The sequence below is a fragment of the Tigriopus californicus genome, chromosome 9 (assembly GCF_007210705.1).
Source record: "Tigriopus californicus strain San Diego chromosome 9, Tcal_SD_v2.1, whole genome shotgun sequence".
In the NCBI taxonomy this organism is placed as follows: domain Eukaryota; kingdom Metazoa; phylum Arthropoda; class Copepoda; order Harpacticoida; family Harpacticidae; genus Tigriopus; species Tigriopus californicus.
The window spans coordinates 2263862-2285186 of NC_081448.1; the positions used below are offsets into that span (position 1 = coordinate 2263862).

Genomic DNA, 21325 nt, shown 5'->3' on the forward strand with positions numbered 1-21325 from the left:
CGACGACCTCTCCATCATGAGTGAGGGTCGCCAACGAAAGTATTTAGGCGTGTGCAAGCTCCTGAAATCCGGAGCCAAACACCGACGACTCGATATCATCGTGGTCCCAGTCGAAGAACGGGCCACGGCTCTGATGTACTTCACGGGTTCGGCTCATTTCAATCGATCCATGCGGTTATTGGCCATCAAGATGGGCATGTCTTTGTCCGAACACGCCCTAGTCACGGATGTGGTGCGGGTGAACAAGGAAAAAGCCAACACGGGCACCGTGATTCCCACACCCACTGAGGCGTCCGTCTTTGAAGCCCTCCAATTGCCTTATCGAGCTCCGAATGAACGAAATCATTGATGACAAGGCTTAGGGGTTAGGTTAGGTTAAGGAAATAAATATACTTGATGTAAGGTTGACTATGTAATTGGAGCTCAAAGAGTTTTGAGGAATCGATTAAATTGGTCAATATTGACTTTGAAGCGCTGACAAAGTTCCAAATCCGAGGATTGGGCAAAAACAACCGGGGACACGAAGTTGGGCTCTTCCGGACTGTATTGGTCCTGTTTGATCAAGCGGAGAAATTCGAAGCGCTCTTTCAGCTTCATATGCGGCACCAGCATCGTTTCCGGAAACCGTACTAACAACTTATGCGGGTATCCCACCTCATTATGGAGCACATTGAACGAATCCCGCAATTGGTCCTGATATTTGACGTAAACTAATTTGGGGCATCGCCTGACCATAGCTCGAAGTTCGCCCTGGGTAAAGCCCATCTCCTCCACCAGAGCCAGATTATTGTAAATAATTTGACCCGGAATCCCGCCCCAAGTGACCAATCGCGGACATTGAACCACCATCGCTCGGATTTGTGGGCCATTCAGATTATAAGTTTTTTGCAGAAAGCCCAATCGGCCATCAATCTCTTGGACTTTGTAGTTGAACCACCACGGGTTACCACTAAGAATGGTCCGGATCATGGCGGGAGTGAACTGCATGGTTTTCAGGTAGTCGACCCGAATCTGCCAATCATTCACATCGTCCTCCATCATCAAAGGATTGGCCGTGAATATATCCGGAATATCTGGCCGAGACACGCCTTGCTGAAGGTAAAACTTGACCTTGGGCTGCACATGGCGCACAAAGTCCAATTTCAAGGCTATATCCGTTTGCCCGTTCCGCTCCCATTGAGCAACATTCACGCCCAAATCGATCAAAGCCCGTAATCCGTGATGGTCATCGGCCAATTTGGCCAAATTGAAAGTGAAGCTCTGATCGGTGAGCCGGGCCTTTTCTTGAGGCGTGGCCGTGGGGTTAGGGAATCGGGTCTCGGCCTCCCGAATAACGGCCATGGCCAGGTCCCAATCGATCTCCGTGGGGTGATCGCCCAGGCTTTGAGCCGCTTTCTGGAACGCCTTTTGAACGGGACGCCTTTTCGCGGGAAAAGGGGCGGGTGGGCCTAGGCCAGCTGAGGCAGAAGGCGCGCTACTGTTGTAGGCAGGACCTCGGACGGACCAGGCGGCCCAAGGCCGTAATGGAAGCAGGAGCCGCATCAGATCGGAGGGCCAGGAGAGGAGCGAAAAAAATTAAGGGGAAAGGGAAAAAGGGGAGGGATAGATATTTAACGGGAGTTCTTGATGAACGACCTGATGCCTTCCTGGTTGATGTCGTCGATTTTGTCGTTCTTGCGTTGGAGTTCGTCGCCTTGGAGTTGGTAGAAGTTGTGGTTGATATAGTACATGCCCGAGATCACACCTACCAACAGAATGGGATAGCGAACGATTTGCGCCCAAGAGAATCGGGAACGCATCCTAATTATGATGAGGTGCCAGATTACCTGGCCAGGCCTCAAATTTGACAGAGTTTCTGTTTTGGAAGAAGCCACTACCCAATAGGGTGACCAAGAGTGCCAGTATAAACATGATCAGATATCTTGGAACCCAGTTGCACGGATGGATGCCTCGTTAGTCAGACCATGACAGAGAAATATATGAGAAAATCAGATGAATTTTGTCTTAGCACTGGATGCATCAGTTGGTTAATGGCTTTCCGTTTGGACGAAAGATTGGGTTTTCATGGGGTATGCGTTTACTAAAATGGTCGCTCCGCTCTGGAGTTTGTCTATCCGGTCTCTCAACCTCTCGAATATTGAATGGATGCTTGGAGGTTGTACTTATGCAACTATTTTTTTTTGAGGAAACGAGCGCGATTTTCTCGAGCGATTGTATCTTTGTTTCAAAATTCCTAAACCTGATCACATCAGCTTCTCATCTTGATTAAGAAAAAAACATGACCGTATTACATAAGGTAAACACGTATTGGCACAAAGTAACAAAATGTAATCCATATATTCTGTCTCTCACAGAGTGATTGAACAAGTATGGCGCTACAAAGGCATACTTGGATTGTCAAATGAACATGTTGCGTTTGTTCCTGGTAGATTATATCCTTGTTCTACAAGAGATGTAAAGCGATATATGTTAACCTCAAGGTAATGCCTTCGTTCATTTTTTTTCTACCCACTAGATAACAATTCGAGTAAATTTTATTATTCATAGGAACTCCTCTACAATTTTGGAGGGCAACAAATTGAGCTACCAGCAACAAACGAACACTGGCATTCGACATACTCCCGACCATCTATTGTTTTCTTCAATTTTGAATATACGTGATCTGTCCAGGACATCATAGGGATCTTTTTTGTCCATCTGCAGCTAGCTTTTGTCCGTTTTGAACCTGTATATAAACAAGAAAAACAATAATGTCCCGTTATTAACTCGACTGAGTTTTCTTTCAAAATGTTGGCGATCTTTCGAGAGGTTTACTCATTTTAGGTAAAACCCTACATGGAAAGTAATCAACCTTGCCGATTCAAATACAACCTTTCGGAGGACCAAACTAAGAGAGGAGAAGGGAGGAGGAAGTAGTATTTTCAATTGGTTTTATTATTTGTCATGAATACATATGAATTAGCAACAACAATGATTTATTGCACAAATACTTGGTATGCCATGGCGGACTTGACACCCAACAACCAATCTACATACAAGGTGTCCATAAAATAGAGATAAGACTAATCCAATGGGGCCGAGAGAGGGAAAATTCATCCCAGGATCGTTAGAATCTTTTATGAAACGTCTGATATTTGATACGCATATTATGCTACGATCATGTTTTTACCGGGTTGATGAATTGATTGGGCAGATGCTAAAATAAACTAGGAAGGTGAGACGATATCACAATAATTAAAAAGAACGGGCTCCAATAAGTCCGCCTTATGGCAACAATTTGTTTTCATTAGGAAGGGATGAGAATTTTGATCATCATCTTTGGTTTTGACTTGGAACAACCGACATCCAGGAAACGATGCAATGGGATGAATTTGCTTTGAGAGGGACAAGTGAGCAAAAGGCTTTATCACATTATAACAGAACCGTCCGATTGCATCGTGGTAAATGCAATCACCACGCACAAGCCTTCTTTGATCACCTGAGCACAGCCTTCTTGGTTTCGTCACTTTCACCCCTATCCAAAACATATGAGCGTCTCCAAATGATCCAAATGAGGCTGCTCGCTTAAGCTCGTTCATTCGGCAAGATCAGCTGAAGTTGAGGTGGAAGGTCTTCATCTTCATCATCCGTGGAGATGGAAGGGCTTTCACCTGCAGATAACAAAGAACGGGGTTTAGTGCAACGAACTACTACTAACACTAGTTTTAATCAAGGGTATGTGGGTAAAGGGGGGAAAACTCGCATGAAAAAAACAAACCAAAAAACAAGAAAAAAAAGACGGGATACCTTGGAATAATACGGAATAATTATCCGGTTTCTGTGGACTGAACAGGAGCTTTGTTTCAGAGGTGGAGGATTTCTTGGATGATGAGGCCGAGGTTTGAGCTAAACCAAACAGGGACAAAATGGAACAAAAAACGAAATAAATCATAAGAAATCACTCAATCACACCCCTGACAGAAACTCAAACACTCGGGCGAAGATAACACCTATACATTAGTTATCGAGCATTACCTGCGATGAATCGGTCACATTTCCTCTTGTCCCTAATGATATAGATGGCTGTGATAATGAAGAAGATCCCGCCAATGACCTCCACAATACTGTTGGTAAACAAGGAATACTGCATGCCGTAATAATCCACGGCTACGTCGCATTGAGTGACATTTGAGTACGATTCCAAGCCAGCAAAGGCTGGCATGGATTTGCTAGCGCTCTCGGGAAGACACACGGACTCCTGACTCAAAGATTGCTTCAGAGCATCAGACATCTGTAATCAAACGAGCATTGATAAGCTATCCAATTGGTGTCTCAGGCTTTGAAACGTCCAAATCAACTTACCAAGCCAATGAGATATGGACTTCCCGCATCGCCGAAAGCATGAGACACGAGGATCTGAACTGCCTCGGCCGTGGATCGTCGGGTTGGAACCACCACATACTAAAAAGAGACATGAAAAATTTATGAATGAAATGTCACTTGATCAATGCAGCTTCAATGTCAGTCTTACCAAGAGAATATCCGCGACAATGGACCAGTTCAGATTGAGGGCCACCTCACCGACGAAGAGAAGGGCAAAAGTGACGTAGATATTCCAACTGGCCGTGATCATGCCAATGCTCAAGAACAGTGCGGAAATGAGAAGGCCGCAAGCGCAAATCAATGGGTCGGCCCGGGGGTATTTTTGCTTCAACTTTGTGCTCAAGATCGAACCCAAGGGCACGCCCACGATTCCAGAAAGCATGGTCACCACACCGAAGATCAAAGAGACACTACAAGATGCAAAACAAGAGTTCTTCATGGCTTGATCGTTAATTACTCTATTGTTGTACACTTTGAACACTTACTTTCGAACGTTGATCGAGCCGACGTCAGTGTTGTTTTGAGCTTGGGCCAAAGCCACGGCATACTCGATATATTTGGGTCCCCACCAAGACAAGGCACCCGTGCAGAAGGCCACGCAAGTAAAGGCCACCGTGCTCAACATGAAGGACTTGTTCTTGGCCAAACTTTGCAAGTCCTTGGCATAAGTCGTGGCCTTGAGGTTGCCATGACCCTCGCTCTCACCACGAGGAGGATCGTTCATGCAAAAGATGATCAGGAACGTGGCAATCACACCCAAAATCGGGGTGACCCGTAGACCCCAACGCCAATCCCCCCCGGCCAACATGGTGGTCTCGGAGCCCACAACATAACCCAACCCACTGCCCACGGGAATGGCAAAGTAGAAGAAGGCCAGCATCTTGGAACGAATGTCCTTGACGAACATATCACTGATGACCGTGGGTGCGATCGTGGAATAACTGGCTTCGCCGATGCCGACCATGGCCCGACACAGTAAGAACAAGTGATAATTCTGAAAGAGAATGGACTCCATGGAAAATCGATCGCAGAGGAGTGGGATCTTTTATTGTGTTTGAAATACCGGCATGAATGATCCAATGAGGGTGAAAATCGTCCACAGGAATACCCCAAAGCCCATGATCAGTTTCCGGGAGTGACGATCGCCCATGTAGCCAAAGATGGGCGCGAAAATCATGTAACTAATGACGAATGCGGTCTGCAAAGCGCCACCTTCGGCATCGCCAATTTGGTAATCGTTTTGAATCTTGGTCAAAATCCCTATCGAAGACAAAGAAACGACGGTCAATATTATCCGAGATCATCCATCTTATCCAATCGGGTCCATCGAGCCAGCTGGATCAAGGCCAAAAAATGTCCCGAAATGCATTCGAACAACAATGGCGACTGGCCTTGACACTCAATGGCCGGGCTAAATACTCGAGCGTCGTTCATGATCGCGCAATTTTACTTTCCGAGACCCGTGAGTCGAACCCATTACCCGGAACTCGAGGTTCCAGCGAATCCAGTGAGTGGAACGTTTCCAAACCAATGGATCAATGAGTCGCCGAGCCACACATCACGCCACTTTTTCAGCCCAGCAGCCCTTCAGCCCAGCCTTCAGCCCAGCCTTTGGTCAGCCAGTCAGCCGCCAGCCAGCCAGCCTGGGGATTTTCTGGCATGAGAAAGCCACCATTTCTCACCATCCTTTTCTCTCCTGCCATCCTCCTTGAGAGTCAATCTTACCCGCAATAGTTAGACGATCCATGTAGTTGATGAGATTGACAAAGAACAGGATGATGACCGTGATCCATTGACGGCGAGAGATATGATTGGGCGTTTTCGGGTAGCCGCTCAGGGCCCCGCCCATCCCGCGATTAGGACTACCTTCGGGCTCGTACAATCGACCTAGAAGGTTGACCTCTGACGCCCCGCCCCCCTCCTTCTCGCCCAATTCGGCCATGAGGCGTTGACTGGACGGGTTGTACGGGAAGGTCACCACGGCGGCCTTCACCGGCGATTCCTTCAGAGTTTGAGCCGGCATGGCAGCCAACTCGGACAATTCAATGAAGGCAATCACGGACCTGATGGACAACGCTCAACACTCGTCCAAGTTCCCCGCTTGCCAATGGCCCGCCAAGAAGTCCGATTCACACTGGATTTTGGAAAAAGGCCGGAGAGATTCAACACACGTTGTCCTTTCCCCCGAGAAATATGTCAGACTGAGTCTCAAATATGTTGACTAATATGTCGGTCTAGTGCACTGACTGACTCAGGCCAAAGACTCGGCCAGGCGGACACGTGGATGACGGTTACACGGCGCGCACAGGCTTGCCGATGTGAATCAGCGAGTCTGATAAGAGACAAGTGAACCTGGTCCAGTCAGGCATGAAGCCAGCTATTGGACGAAGAGTTTGAGCAAGTTGTTTCCATAATGAGATGAAAAGTAGTCCTGGCATGTTTTGGAGTCGACCTCCTCAATTTGCCTCTTGTGTCAGACCGGAGTTGCTACTTTAGATTGGGATGAGTTGGCACACTGACTTCCAAGTCTTGTGGCCACCACTGTTTTGAACCCCTTTTTCATACCAATTGTTAATAATAAGCGTGTGTCCACGGATAAACTGGGTTACGACTAGGCCAATTACGGCAACACTGATACAATGCGCACCGGCCGGCGTTCAATGCCTAAGGGCGAGTGTAGTTACCGACGATGCCGGCATGCATAGACTGGTGAGTTGGACATGGCTGGGCGAGCCGGCCAAGGAAGACGAACCGTTCAAAAATCGTACGATTTGACGTCATGGAGTCCCGTTCAGGCCTGCCAGACATGTTCCAAGTGTAGCCAGATTATTGGCGACAAAAGCAAAATACTGAAACATATTTTTCTTATCGAAAATTCGATATTTTTCAAGACGAGTTGTTGTCGTAGAAATTCCAGCTCATAGTGGTTCTCTTTCAGTTATCAGAGGGTAACATTTTGCTTTGTCAAAAAGGTTGACTTTTTCGGTCAAAAGAGTGCAAAATATATTATACTTTACACAGTAAATCTACTCTGTAGAGTAAACGCATGAGAGATGATGAATATGTAGCTCATTCTTCTTGCCAATACCATCAATTGTCAGCTTGTCATGCATACCTTGTGTGCTATCCATGCAGGAATTTAAGTGCCTCAGAGCCCTAATTAAGATCAACGAAGGGCCATCGAGACAGAGCGACATTTGGCAACGCTGAGCTCCACGCCATCACGGAGACCAGGATTCCCTACGATGATTCCACCAGCTCCACCACCATGACCACCACCCTGTATGACTGATTCCCCTTCTCTCTCTCTCTATGTGGCTTATCTACCGACCAACATGATGCGACAGGGCGTGATGAAAGTATTGCCTGATGTAACTTCCCAGCCAACGGAGCGGAATTTGAAACCGTGCCCGTCAGTTTGGACATGAATCATACAGATGTATAGAGACGAATTGCAACTGGCCAAGAACTTTTACTTTCCAGTGGAATCTGTTCCCAAATGAATAATGTAGATAGCGGGAGGAGTGCTAAAATGAGACTTATTATTCCAAATTCAGCCATTCCCGCGTTGGGATTCAATTCCTTGGAATGCATAACTTTCAGTTGTTGTTTTTTCTTCAGCCTTTCCATTGCTTGAATGTGTTAAAAATCTAGCAATCTCAATGTGCTTATTGATCATAATATTTACAGGATGTTACTACCCCCCTCGCGAAAAGTGAACACCATGGCAAAAATTAAAATTCGGTCCTAAGAATTGTATCAGCCAACCTGTTTTTGTTCATGAGTATTCATAGTTTTGCAGTTCCGTACACTCCTATTGTTTGGACACTTTTCTTCAAGGAAATGCCCACCCTAATTGCAAGTGGCCAAAAAACTTTTACTTTCCAAGTAACTGTCTCTATTCCTGAATGAATAATCTAGATAACGGGTACACATGTTTCCGACCAAAACAGAGCCTGTCAAGGCCAACGCGAACGTTTATCCTTTATTCCCGACGAAGAAGAGAAAGCCGAGTGATCTTGCCATTTTCGCCCGACCCGGACGAGCTTTCCGAGAAAGTCGCCTTTGGTAAAACACCTTCCTCTCCTATCCCTGTAGCACGAGCCACAGAGAATTCCAGAATGTCCAGAATGAGCAACTCAGTCAGAGGCATGACGAGATCATGGGAGTTGGGAACGTTAGATCGTTCCTCTGACGGAAAGGATGTTTTCTTGAAAGACTCCTTGTGTTGTTGCTTTCAATGACATCGACACCACAAGGATGACTAACCAAATTTCAGGACAAAAAGTTCGGACATGGCGCGATGAGGACATGTGCCGCTGACTGACGTAGAAAAAAGATCGGATGATTACGCATGTGTGTTTTCTCGTGAGATGGACACACAGTTTGGGCGTAGTGATGTGTCATACTGGCATGTTCAAAAATCGTCCGATCAGCACGACAGTATTATGCTCATAAGTACAGACCAGGATACAATTGAACGAGATCATTTTTATAACGGACAGAGAAAGCTAGAATGTTTACCTTACGAATTTGCGCAATCAAATCTAGATTCAAATAAGTTCTTATAAGAAGCCTAACCGGAGTCATGCGTTAGTTTTTTTGGACACGGTCATGCTCAATAGTTCAAACTAGAACTTTTGACAACGGAGATAATTTGAATTTGATAAAACTGATGTGAAGAAAAGAAGTCGGTGGATTAGGATAGAACATATTGATTTGATTGTCAGTCCGCTTTTTTGAAGTCGTTTGTTTTACATCTTCATTTTCCCACGTGCACACCCAATAAGTCGGGAAAGATAAAGGGCAATCTTACGGAAGCCTTAACCTTGAACACAAATACGTAGAGGGCCGGTTGGCATCAAAATTATTTTTTGGGGTAACTTTTGACGAAAACTTCGCATTCGTTTGCCTGATAGATTGATAACATGATCCAACTTCTGGCTATGCTTGACAACATATTTAAAAAAAAAAAATAAGGAACCCAGTCATAAATTTTACCTGAATAACTGGTTTCAACACGAGCAAATATCCCAATGTGACATTGCAAACGAAGTACGATTCTACCTAGGGCGATGTATTGTTATTACGGCAAAGCACACAAAGGAAAAATACTTTGCCCAAATCATATGGAATGAGTCGAACGAAAAATGCTTTGCCAATGGAGAATACAGCTCTTTATTTCTTCATAGATTGTCCACGGAATGTGATCAGATACTCAAAAAAGTTAGTTACATCAATTGCTGGTTAGTGTTGAAACTCGAGAGGCAGCTCGAGAACAATAAAAAATCGAAACCAAACGCGAAATGAAAATGTTAAGTGAAGAGACCTTTTGAATTCGTTACGTCTATCATGAGAGGTCAATAAAAAATCGGGTTACAAAAGCATCTTGAACGTACCATGGCGTAGTAATCCTTTCCTGAACTCCTGTCCTGTCCTTTCATTTATCCTTAAAAATCCTTATCCTTCCTTTATGTAATGTGCTTGAAAAGAAAGGAAGAAAAGTGATCATCGAAGTGAACGCTACAAAACTGATGATGAATAAGGGGGAATTGGGGATATGCGTGTTGCTCGGTTTCCTTTTTTTCTTTTTTCGAAAATGAAAATGCTCGTCTAATAAAAAGGGGGTGGCTTCTAAACTCTCATACCGATGATAATCCTGAATGCTGATGCTTCTTCCTCCTCCTAAGTAAGTGAGTGAGTGAGACAGAGAGCGCCAAAACTCGAGGATATTTTCCGGGTTTCCAGTCGACCCCTTTGAGTGAGAGTGAGTCAGTGAAATGTAGAGAAGTCTAAGAGTCCATGAAGTTTTAAGGTTCTTTAATTTCCTCTTGAATCCGGTAAGTCCGTTCCAAAAGATTGGGCAGACATAGAAATGAGAGAAGATAGAAGAAAATCATGGATCGAGATGCTAGGAGAATCGGATTCAAAGCGCTTTTAAATGAGGGTTTCATGAATGGATAGACGTACAATTATCGTGGGAGAAATGCCCGATTTTTCTTTTTTTGATGCGAAAAGGCGAGTCTTATCAGCCTGCAAACAACGTCACGTTGTGAGGAACATGTTGAAGGTGTGTTGATTGTAATGTAAGTGTGCTTTGGAAAAATAATCAAAAAATTCGTACATTGTTTCGTTTTGTTTTGCTATTCCCCGTACTTGGTCAATAATTAGAACCAAAAAGGCCACCTTAAGATCTGGATCGCGACCGGGATCGAGATCGAGAGTAACTCCTGTCTCGTCGCAGAGGGGAATAGGTTGGGGATCCTCGGGATCGACGAGGCGATCGGCTGCGACTTCGGGATCGCGAACGCGATATGGATCGCTTCGAGCTCGAACCGCTATCTTCTTTGACTCTCACGTACGTGGTTTCGCCCTGAAATCAAATATACAAGCATTGAATCAATAGAATGGCAAACGAAAAGGTGTTTCCCACTTGTGTTCAAAAGCTGATTTTCGACTAGGTTTTCAGAAAGCAAAAAAAATTGACAGTCCCTGAAGGATAATCAAGGTATTTTAGCTTGCTCCATTTGCATGTTTTTTATAACTATATCCGTAGCTTTTGCGCATTGTAAATTCCAAAACTAATCGAACTTGGGTACAAAACTAACAACGAAACACTTGCTATGATCCAATTTGTTTGATTGCTGATGGCAAATATAATTCCAATCATACTTCTTTATCTTAAGAACCAGTGTTGAGCAACTTTTGACCAGTTATTTTTCGTTTTGAAAACTCTGGAGATTGTGCCCTTGACATAAAACCCTCCGGCCTGTCCCCAGTGTGGTTTTCTGTCAAGAAAGGTGAGGAAAGAATCTGATGCAACCCAGATTTCAGTCAATTTTAATGCCCTTAGAGGCTTAATATTCGTATCGTGAGCTTTTCACCTTTGCCATTGAAAAGCAAATCCATCAAAATATTCAAATTTCCCCCGCTAATATTTGAACCTTGGCTATCTGTCAGAGTTGCCTTCAAGCAATGATAACTGATTCCCTTTCTAAACGTTAATCTGTCTGCAGATTTGAAGTCGAACTTCGACAAGCTCTTAAACAACAATCCAGTACAACTACAACCCTATATTCAAGTTCCGCCAAGTTTATACTGCATCTGATTTTGTTGGGGGCATTTTTTTTTTTTTGCAATAATGGTAACTAAAAAATCGTGACTCCCACTCACCTCGTGAGATTTGAAGCGCGAATCGTCCAATTTTCGCAAGGCGTATTTCATGTCCTCGTAGCGCATGTACTCGACGGCTCCAGTGCCGTCTTTGAACACATCAGCATAGCACACGTCACCGGCCTCACGCATGTGATCTTTGAGATCCTGCCAACTGCCACTCGGAGGCAAGCCTGAAAGAACTCATTACTACAGTCCCACTCGATTGCGTCCTTTCTCAAATATTCTTATGTACCTGAAACGACCACGCGATAGTTGGTGCGCCGGGTGGGTGGTCCACCGCGCCCTCCGCCAAAGCGTCCACCCCCGCCTCCTGAGCCACGTCCACCGCGAGCTCCGCCTCCACTACCGCGAGGAAACTCGACCCGAAGCTTGTAGCCATCGTAATCGTATCCATCGCGGGCGTACACGGCCTCATCCGCGTCTCTGGAAAATGGTGTTTTCGTGGCGTTGGTTTGAATTGTAACATCATGACGACATATAAAATAATTCAGACACTCGACTCGTGTTTTTATAATTCTTGTAAATGGTTGCACGATTTTCTTTGATGAGCTTAATTATCCATGATTACCAGCTATTCAAATTATTTGTGAGCTCATTGAAGGACATTTAAACCTATGCTATTAAGTTAGAGGTGATCCATGATTTGGCAACCAAGACATTTGTGCCAGAGTTAAGGTGAATCGCGTAAGATATTAATGTCCTAGAAACGAGTCAAACCAGGAGAGTCGTCCCATATTCGCCCAAAAGTTCAATGACTGAGGCTTAGGATATTGAAGAGAGATGGTCAAAATGTTGAAGTAATTACTACATAAATGTCAAATTTTTGGCTTGCCCTTGGTCAGCTAACTACATCAGCATTGGACAATAGAACTTTGAAACCACCCACTTCACCAATCAACGAGCTACATGAAGTGGCCTTTGAGGGAGGAAATATGAGTTTCTTATACATTACTAGGTTTGGCCAAGTGTCGCTAAGGCGGGAAGCCCGTTTCCAGTCCATATTTCTAGAAGTTCGTGGATAGATTAAGGGCAGAGCATGGATGTCTAGGCAGTGTAGGTCCGAGACAATAATGGGGTGGGTAATGAATTCTATGGTACTTTGTTTAGCCTTACGATTGGTGGATCGTTCGACCTCCAGTGCCTCGAAATCCATGAAATGTATGCATAGGGTTAGAGACCCTTGGAACAACTAGTACCAAGGGTTAGGTTAGTTTTAAAGTCAGCTACAAAGATTGACCCCAATCTTGACGTGGTTCGGGTTTAGCCACCCGGAAAAAGGCCTAACAACACTTTGGGGGGCCGGCCCATTTCCGGCTGCAACCACTACAGTGGTGTATAGTAGTCATGTAATACCTAGGGTCGTCAAATTCGACAAAGGCAAAAGGCGGTCCTTTACGGTTCTTCAAATCCACGAAGCTGATTTTGCCGTATTTGTAGAACAAGTCCTCAATGTCCTTGGAGCGAATATCCGGCGGCAGATTGCCCACGTAGATCCGGGTCTCATTCGACGACATGATTTGGCTCCTTCCAGACTCGAGATTGGATTCACCCACGGCTCACACGGATTGGAATCACGGACCAATTCTAAACACCTTTATTAAACAACGGACAATCCAGCCCAGTAACGCCACCAACCAACAAGCTGCCTCTCTTACTAAGTAGCTAAGTGAGTGAGTGTTTGCTACAATCAGCGATCAACTTTTTTGATCTCGATTCTCTAGCTGCTGAAAGCAAACACGTTGTTAGGGTGACCAAACTGGATCACATAAGGCTAATCGGATGGTGGGGGAAACGAGAATGGTACGAGATGCAAGATATAGATCCGTATCAAATGGAGTTGAAAGACGATTTGGATACTCTTAGATGAGTTCACGCTTGCAATTTATGTGGAAGGCTGGACCCAAAGGACTGGGAAATGTGACCGCCTTACGGTGTAAACTCTTCCGTTTTAAACGAGGAAAAGGTGACTAGAGGCGCTGTCGATTTGTCTATTCTACTGAATTTGGGCTGGGTTTGAAATAGTGTTGTATTCATTGGGTAACGATCAATTGCATGACTATTACCATGCTATGACATTCCATGCATTGAAAAAAAGTACGGGTCGAGATCTTACTGATCGAAACCAAGTATTGGCTGGGGTCATTGGGTGGGTTTTGACACAATCATTATGATTTCATATCACCCTGACCCCCGCGATGTAGGGCTATCGATAGAAGGGCTGACTTGGCCAAATCATCTCTGTTGATTTAACCTTCATTTGGCCTTTCAATTAATAACATGTATGTCTTGATCAAAGTTGATGATCCCTTGTGTCAGTGATAAGACGAGGGCCGTCTTGCAATTTATTTTCGAAAGCCAGTACTCTTAAGTACTGGGCCATCGACAATCAGTATTTGAAATCAAGCCGTTGAAATTATTGGAGCCATCTCAATCGTTCATAATCTGTAGTTGTCAATGCCAACTAAATAAAGTCAGAAGAAGTTGTGGACACTTGCCTTAAATGCAGCATTTGAAGAGTGTCTGTCCAGACACGCATGAAGTACCTAATCTTGCACACCCGCCAAGTCATTTCAGTCCTGCAAGATTGTTTTGAACATTTCAATACTCTTGTGGTTTTTTATTTTATCAGTGACCAAATATCTAAACCGCAACATTATAAAAAAGTGGCATGGGCCGACTTGGATACTAGATTTAAATGTCATGATATGGAAAAAGTTAGCAATATTTGGTTACCCTAACTATGTCGTCATAACAACGGGCCCCAAGTTTGTAGCTCCGTGATTGGTGGCTATTGCCAGAAACTTAGCCAGAAGCTCTACTTTCGACCAATCCAATTTGTTTGATCGATGCACTTCTCCTGCTCTCTCTAGTTTTTAGGGTGACTAAAAGGAGCACTATTTTGAAGGAAATACTTTCATTTCGAGTTTTCAAGTCAACGAAGAAAAAGGTAAAAATGGAAAATGAAATCGAGCCAAATCTTCAATATCTTAAATTCTTCATGATTGTATCATATCCGTTTTTTTTTGTTACTTTTTTCAGGTTTCAAAGGTGTATTTGTCAAAAAATAAGCCTTATTTGTGAAAATAAATACGGTTCACGCTGGCTCTGGTTCGGAGATCTCTCGATTCCGAACAGGGGACCTTTCTAGGGCTGCCATTACAGAGAATACATGAGCCATATGGCAGTTTTCTGACTCTTTAATAAAACCTAAGTCTTTTAGTCCAAGGGTGTTCTTTAAATAGACTCATGGCAAATACGTATATTCTCAATTAGTCAATCACAACTCGCTTTCAACACTTGTTCCATGGTTAGATTTTCCTTTCCGACATCTTCAGAGCCAAAGTGACGTCAATGCTCAAGACACATGAACGTGTTTTGAGCAGCCAAATGACATGCTAAATGCCTAATCTCTATCTACCTAGTCACTAGTCCCAGCCAAGAACGGCTTATCGGGGAATAATCCCTTAATGCACATGCAAATATTGCGTTCAAGATTATCTGGCTCGCAATTTGGCAAGGTCTGTCTCTCATTGGGTGGAAATCGGGTGGAAAGACTGAAACTCGCGGTATTCCAGCTATGTTGCAGTGCTTGTGGCTGAAAGAGAACACGAAGGACGTCCCCTCTCCAATCTCCATCCTGGTATCCTGATCAATCCCGTCGTTACTCCCATTGTCAATCTCAGTTCCTCATCGGGACACGTTTGTTAACTCAAGGTAAATGCAAATCCGTTCAAAACTAGTCACGTGGAGTCCAAGTTTCTCCAGTCTATTGGATATGCCGATGGCCCTCGAGAGTTCGTATTATTGTCATTAAGTTCTACTCATGTGACCACGACCTTGTCAGTTTAGTCCCAGCGGCCTAATCATGATTAGTAATTATGTTGGTATTGTAAGTATGGTCCTCTTACCCTGAGCAGGATTTGTGCCTGTTTTTTGAACTCGAGATGGAAACCCAAAGACATGGGCCCATTTTTACTGGTTATTGAAAGTGTTGTTGTACATTGTGATGATGATCATCTAATGACAATCTGGAAGATTGTTGAGCGGGCCAACGAACGACTGATAGTATTTCAATTGACGGAGATTAGTAGCATTCAATTCCAGGGTTAGACAGGGTTTTTTCATACTTCGTACTTCGGTAATTGAAATATGTCGGACAGGGTGGGGAACATTGTGGTATTTTTGGATGGGTGTGGAAACAGTTAACAATGTTTGGTTCAGTGCATATTGCCAGACTTCATGGATTTGTTTTAGACTGAAAGAAGGCTATTTAAGCCTTATTGTGGGAACGGCAAATATTTGTGGTTTAAATAGGGGTGAAGATTCTGGTCTGGGTCGAAATGACATCCTTATTATAATTGACCGTTCAATATTCCCAATGTTGGACTCAATTCAGTAGTGACAGAAGCATTCTCGAATTGTTTTTTTTTTCTTTTTTATTGGCAGAGTCCCAGTCCCTGGAATCAAACAAGATGACTGACCGAAAAGCCGTGATCAAGAATGCGGACATGTCCGAAGAAATGCAACAGGACGCCGTGGATTGCGCCACGCAAGCCTTGGAAAAATACAACATTGAGAAGGACATTGCTGCCTACATCAAGAAGGAGTTCGACAAGAAGTACAACCCCACTTGGCATTGCATTGTGGGGCGGAACTTTGGCAGCTACGTCACCCATGAGACCCGGCACTTTATTTACTTCTATCTGGGCCAAGTAGCTATTCTGCTCTTTAAGAGCGGGTAGATGTCTGCCCCGCCTCCCTCCCCCTTTCCCTCATTCCTTTCCCTCGTTCCTTTCCTTCCTCCTTTCCACCCCCCTTGAAAACAAACTCTGGTTTTCTCTCTCTCTCTTTATATATATATAATCGAAATTACCACGCCATGTTAACCAACACAATAATATTGGAATTATTCCTGTAGTTCTGCTGATGTTATTCGTTGATTGTAATCCCCAACTCATTTCTTTGGTCGCTTTCTTTAAAGACCGACCTCCACAATATCTGCAAGACTAATACCTACCTGACGGTCTTTTTTTTAGAGCCTACTTCTGTTTGGTTTAAATTTAAAACAATGACTTCCCGAGTATCTACTGGGGGGGGGGAGGGGGGGTCTTGGACATTATTGATGAGAATTAACCGGACTCTTAGGGCCCACTCCGACATTAGAGTTTATGATCATTTCTGAAGAATCCTCCCAAGATCTGTAACTTCAACTGTCCCCACCTCCGGGAAAGATTCGGCAATTCATTCCCGTTATGTGATAAAAGTGCGTTCCTGAGAAAATTAAATGAAGTAATAAACACAACAAACGATTTTACAAAAGACTTTTTTCACACCCATCCATGTTATCAACAATCGATACCAAACTTGTGGTCAGATCTTCGATGACCCTCTTAAAAGTCGAAGTCTTATTGAGATTAAAAATCCGAGATGTTGAAGAATGTACATGAGAGTCAGGGCGCCTTTACACTAGGATGGAAAACTGAGATTAAATCCGTTTTGAGGATTGAAGTAGGACCAGTGGTGGGACGAGTTTTTGGTGCATGAGTCTTTTTGTTCGGCTTGAGTACAGTGTAAGACTGGAGTCCTCAGCTGGCCTAAAGTCTCTTACCTAAGGGCGGCTTTACACTAGGATGGAAAACCAGGATTGAATCCGTTCTGAGAATCCAATACTACTTGTGCTGGCGCGACTCCAGCAGGGGCCAAAGTCTTTCCCTGTACTCAAGAAGAACAAAAAGACTCATACCCCAAACACTCGCCCCAGCACTAGTCCTACTTCCATCCTCAAACCGGATTCAATCCTGTTTTTTTTCGTCCTAGTGTAAAGCCACCCTAACTCGCCCAAGCATTACTACCACTTCCATCCTCAAACCGGATTCAATCTCGGTTTTCCATCCTAGTGTAAAGCCGCCCTAACGTACCGAAAATATTCAAATGGAATAATGATCGAAGCCACCTGACGTTAAGAAAAACTGAATTCAGAGCAACCGAAAAATCGATGAGATCTTGATATTTATGGTTAAGAAGGATTCCAGCATTTTTCTAGATGTATTGATCAAATATCAAAGATCGTGACGAGAACTGGCTTTCTCCCTATGAGTGTCGTAATTCTTGCATTTCCCAACATTGACGTGGAGATACGACAAAATTGCATAAATTGCGGTTAATAGCACGTTTAATTACTTCATAATAACAAGACTGTAAGTTTTATTGAGACGTACATGACAGATAAATAAGATATAGAGTGCTACAATTTAAATCCTGAATGAATGGCTGATACACCCATGGTGAGATTTTCGTACGACACGCACCGAAATCCGGTGGACTCGATCATATTCTTGAACGTCTCTTGATCAGGAAACTTGCGAATGCTTTCCACCAAATACTGATACGAATCCCAATCCCCGGCCAGCACTTTTCCCATGGGCGGGATCACTTGGAACGAGTAGAGGTCATACAAGGGTCCCAAAACGGGATTGGCCACGTGACTGAACTCCAAGCACATAAACCGACCTCCCGGTCTCAACACACGGAAAGCCTCAGCCAGAGCCTAAAAATCAAGATATTTGATTGAGGCGTGGCATTGTGGTTGATGCAGTTTCCTAATGTGAGAGAGGTCTTCGGTTCGATTCTCTCCCTCGACTGTTCTGAAGAAACACTTGGAGGCTAATGCCACCCACATTCAGGGATCTAATCTGATGTAGGTCAGATACTGATATTGCCTTATTGGGCAATGGGATGGCCGTTGACTAACAGATTACAGAAAGTCTGTGTCTGGTCATAGCACATAGCACAAATTAAGAGCAAATAAAGGCATTTGAACCTAGACAGACATTTGAATGAAATAAAAACGCATAATATTAGGCTAATAATGCATTTACAATTAGATAAAGACATTCAAAATAGATAAGAGTATTTGGAAATAAGACCAAAAAAAAACACATGTAAAATGTTAGTAAAACATTTAGAAAAAGGCTAATAAGCTCAAAAGATGAGAAGGATATTCTAGATAAGATAAGGACGACTCAAAAGGGTAGGATCCAAATGAAATCGAATTGTCATATCAAGGGGTTGAACAATAAAAATGACCAATTACCTCCTCGATACGGACAACGTTTCGGATGCCAAAAGCGATCGTGTAAGCATCAAAGGATTCACTTTCAAAGGGCAGTTTTTGAGCATCACCTTCCACCCAACTCAAACGTTGAGGCTCCAGTCCCAAGTTCAAGGCCCGCTCACGTCCCACAGCCAACATGGACGGATTTATATCACAACAAACCACGTGTCGTTGATCCTCGTCAGCGGTTTCTTCTGGGCTTTTCGCACGATTCTGGCCCAATTTGGGTGTTGTCGGGAAACTCAGAAAGCGAAAGGCAACATCGCCTGCAAATAAACCCAATGGGTGATTCATTCAATCGCTAAACGGATTTCACCTATTAGGAGGCATTACAAGGTATTTGGAAGGCCTATGTGAGCTTGTGTGTATTCATTAAGAGGATACGAGAGCGGATGTTCCAATTTTGACATGTGTCCATCTCTCGTGTCACTTGCACTTGTAAAGTAGATATTTACTGTTCTATGTAGACAGAGGGTTCCGTCTGTCGCGCAAGTTTGTCCATGGAAACTGGAAAAGTCTGATTAGAAATGCTTAAATTCTGACTGATGAATGTTGTTTTTCATAGGAACTTTGTAAAAGTTTAAGATTGCTAAGCAATATCACTTTAAACGCATAACCCTGATTTCTGAAGTATTCTTTTATGTCTCGTACCTTTCCTCTGACAACAGATATCGCTGATATCCATTGTCTCATTGTTAGGGAAGCAAACTTAGGGCCAATGAAAGACAAGACCCCAAAATGGCAAATAAAAGTGAACTGATGGCAAATAGAATACATTGGCAAAAAAATACAAAAAAAATAAATATCTTTTTTTTTTTTTTAATGAATGTGAATAATATCAGAAACGCTTGCCTGACTCAATAGTAACTGGATAGTCCTTTGGCTTAGATATCCTATGAACGAAATTGCATCATGGGGGGGAAAACAAATTTGAATAGGAGATTACGAGTTGTACTGTATCATTGGTAGATCGTGATATAATACGTGAAGAGTTGGAGAAACGTACTGCTCTGGTGTTTTGCCAGAGTTTTCCAACCTATCCTCATGAAATTCCCGCGCATGCAAGCAATTCTGAGGGATGGAAGGCCATTCATTAAAATTATCGACCAATTACAAGAAATGCGACAGAAAGAAAGAAGATTTTGGGGAAAAAGCATAAAGGGGCTTAAAGTTTAAGCACAGTTTTCTGCCAGCCTAGACCAAGAATCTTGATATATCGCTCGAAAAAATTCTCTTGACATGCCGTGGACAAAACCAAAAATGTTTTTGTTTTTTTATGCTTGTGCTAACATAGACAACAATTATGCTAAAAAATTGGCTAAAAACAGCATTTTATGCGAACAATGAATTAATATTTCAACGAGATTGGCTTCAAAGTCCACAAATGCACGTTTTTAAGTCAAAGAGTAATCTTGTCCGTGCAGGGTAGGGACCAAGGTAGGGAATACGTACATTGTTAACCTATCTTTTCATATTTTAAGCATTTTTCTTCAGGCCCCAAGCCAAATCAGATCTGAAATTTGAGGTTGGTCCATCTAAAACTCATAAGAAATCCCTCTCGACACAACAACACCATCGATGAATTTGAACAGAGATCTTATTCTTTTAGAAACAGGCCAGTCTACTAAAAACTGGCAAAAAAGCCAATCAACCCTAACCCTAATGCGGACTTCAAATCTATAAAAAGATTTGTGCACCTCTAATCCTCAGATCATGGGTCTGCCCTTACCTGTGCCTCCGGCCACGTCCAAGAGTTTCATGTGGGGACCGGGATTCAATTTGGCCATGAAATGATCTTTCCACAGACGATGCACACCCACACTCATGGCATCATTCATCAAATCGTAAGAATCGGCCACATTATGGAACACCCCCAAGACTGAAAAACGTACCATTGGGCGGGTCAAGCTTGGAGTAAAGCAGGTCATACCACGAATGTCATTTATGATCACCCTCATCGAACCCAAATTAGCCAACCTAATTGACCAACTTATGAATTAGCAGCTTTCTTTTTTCAGTCGAGCTTCATCTAAACAAAAGTTCTCTTTCAATTTTGATCATTTATTGTTAGTTGTTTTTTTTTAAATTCATTTTTAACAGAAATGATTGAAACCCTCAGGATATTTACCCTTAAGGCCGCTCACCTCATCTGCATGAGGTTACGAAATGATCAAATAAATTCTAGTCTGAAGGATTACTTGGTCCCCAATCCATGTCTCACCTTTATGCTTCTTTTGCTCTTCCGAAACGGTTTGGTAACCAAAATGGGTGGATTTGGAATTGGAATAGGAAGAGTGGCAGCGAGAACTCAAGGCTGGGGCGGAGGAATACGGGAAGCGGGACACTAGAGCCCGCCATAGGCCATGCCATGGGCCATGCCATGGGGCCAGCCGCATGATGAAAATTGATGACCGGCTGAGTGGGTTCGGTCGGTTCAATCGGAGAATTGGATAACTTACACCTACACTACAGCTATTAGTTCGAGTTTGTCTCAAAGAGGGCGCCGTGAGATGACCACAACAAGTAAATTAAACGCCAGGAGCCAACATTGACAAAATTACAGGATTCGGGTAGACAAGCTAGAGCAGGCTCGAAGAAAAACCAAATCTGAATGATGAAAGTCACACTACGGGATGGTCTGACTTGATTTGGCCCGGTGATGCTCGACGAGAT

General features: G+C 43.6%; 5 protein-coding genes and 1 long non-coding RNA gene across 7 annotated transcripts in view; 3 read left to right on the forward strand and 3 right to left on the reverse strand.

Moving 5' to 3' along the window:
• The window catches only part of LOC131887487 (DNA polymerase lambda-like), a 2346-nt gene extending 1940 nt beyond the window's left edge, over window positions 1–406 (forward strand). Inside the window, exon 3 of the mRNA XM_059236114.1 lies at window positions 8–406. Coding sequence (XP_059092097.1) covers window positions 8–349 — 342 coding nt within the window. The 3' untranslated portion in view covers window positions 350–406. The remainder of the gene's footprint in view (window positions 1–7) is intronic.
• On the reverse strand, window positions 400–1912 carry LOC131887488 (transcription termination factor 3, mitochondrial-like). The gene has a single exon (XM_059236115.1). The coding sequence runs from the start codon at window positions 1540–1542 to the stop codon at window positions 424–426; it is 1119 nt and encodes a 372-aa protein (XP_059092098.1). The 5' UTR covers window positions 1543–1912; the 3' UTR covers window positions 400–423.
• Window positions 1913–2275: 363 nt separating this feature from the next.
• Window positions 2276–2672, forward strand: LOC131887498 (uncharacterized). Its single transcript, XR_009374040.1, has 2 exons — window positions 2276–2480; window positions 2548–2672. It is a non-coding gene; the product is annotated as an uncharacterized LOC131887498 (long non-coding RNA).
• A 244-nt stretch (window positions 2673–2916) lies between these two features.
• Window positions 2917–6651, reverse strand: LOC131887484 (protein spinster-like). Of its 2 annotated transcripts, XM_059236109.1 has the most exons (8): window positions 6088–6648; window positions 5426–5622; window positions 4848–5356; window positions 4511–4772; window positions 4342–4440; window positions 4015–4270; window positions 3787–3885; window positions 2917–3650 (listed from the first exon to the last, which is right to left on the reverse strand). In XM_059236109.1, the coding sequence occupies exons 1-8, from the start codon at window positions 6383–6385 to the stop codon at window positions 3565–3567; spliced, it is 1806 nt and encodes a 601-aa protein (XP_059092092.1). In that variant the 5' UTR covers window positions 6386–6648; the 3' UTR covers window positions 2917–3564. The 2 variants fall into 2 exon arrangements, with proteins under 2 accessions (XP_059092092.1, XP_059092093.1); XM_059236110.1 differs by lacking the exon at window positions 3787–3885 and having other exon boundaries at window positions 6088–6651.
• A 2862-nt stretch (window positions 6652–9513) lies between these two features.
• Window positions 9514–21288, reverse strand: LOC131887497 (2-methoxy-6-polyprenyl-1,4-benzoquinol methylase, mitochondrial-like). The gene is made up of 8 exons (XM_059236124.1): window positions 20874–21288; window positions 20382–20531; window positions 18632–18918; window positions 17862–18085; window positions 12892–13062; window positions 11771–11961; window positions 11536–11708; window positions 9514–10735 (listed from the first exon to the last, which is right to left on the reverse strand). Exons 1-8 carry the CDS (start codon window positions 21046–21048, stop codon window positions 10550–10552), a joined length of 1557 nt encoding a protein of 518 aa, XP_059092107.1. The 5' UTR covers window positions 21049–21288; the 3' UTR covers window positions 9514–10549.
• LOC131887495 (dynein light chain 1, cytoplasmic) lies at window positions 15061–16857 on the forward strand. The gene is made up of 2 exons (XM_059236121.1): window positions 15061–15252; window positions 15985–16857. The coding sequence occupies exon 2, from the start codon at window positions 16011–16013 to the stop codon at window positions 16278–16280; it is 270 nt and encodes an 89-aa protein (XP_059092104.1). The 5' UTR covers window positions 15061–15252; window positions 15985–16010; the 3' UTR covers window positions 16281–16857.
• Window positions 21289–21325: the final 37 nt, after the last annotated feature.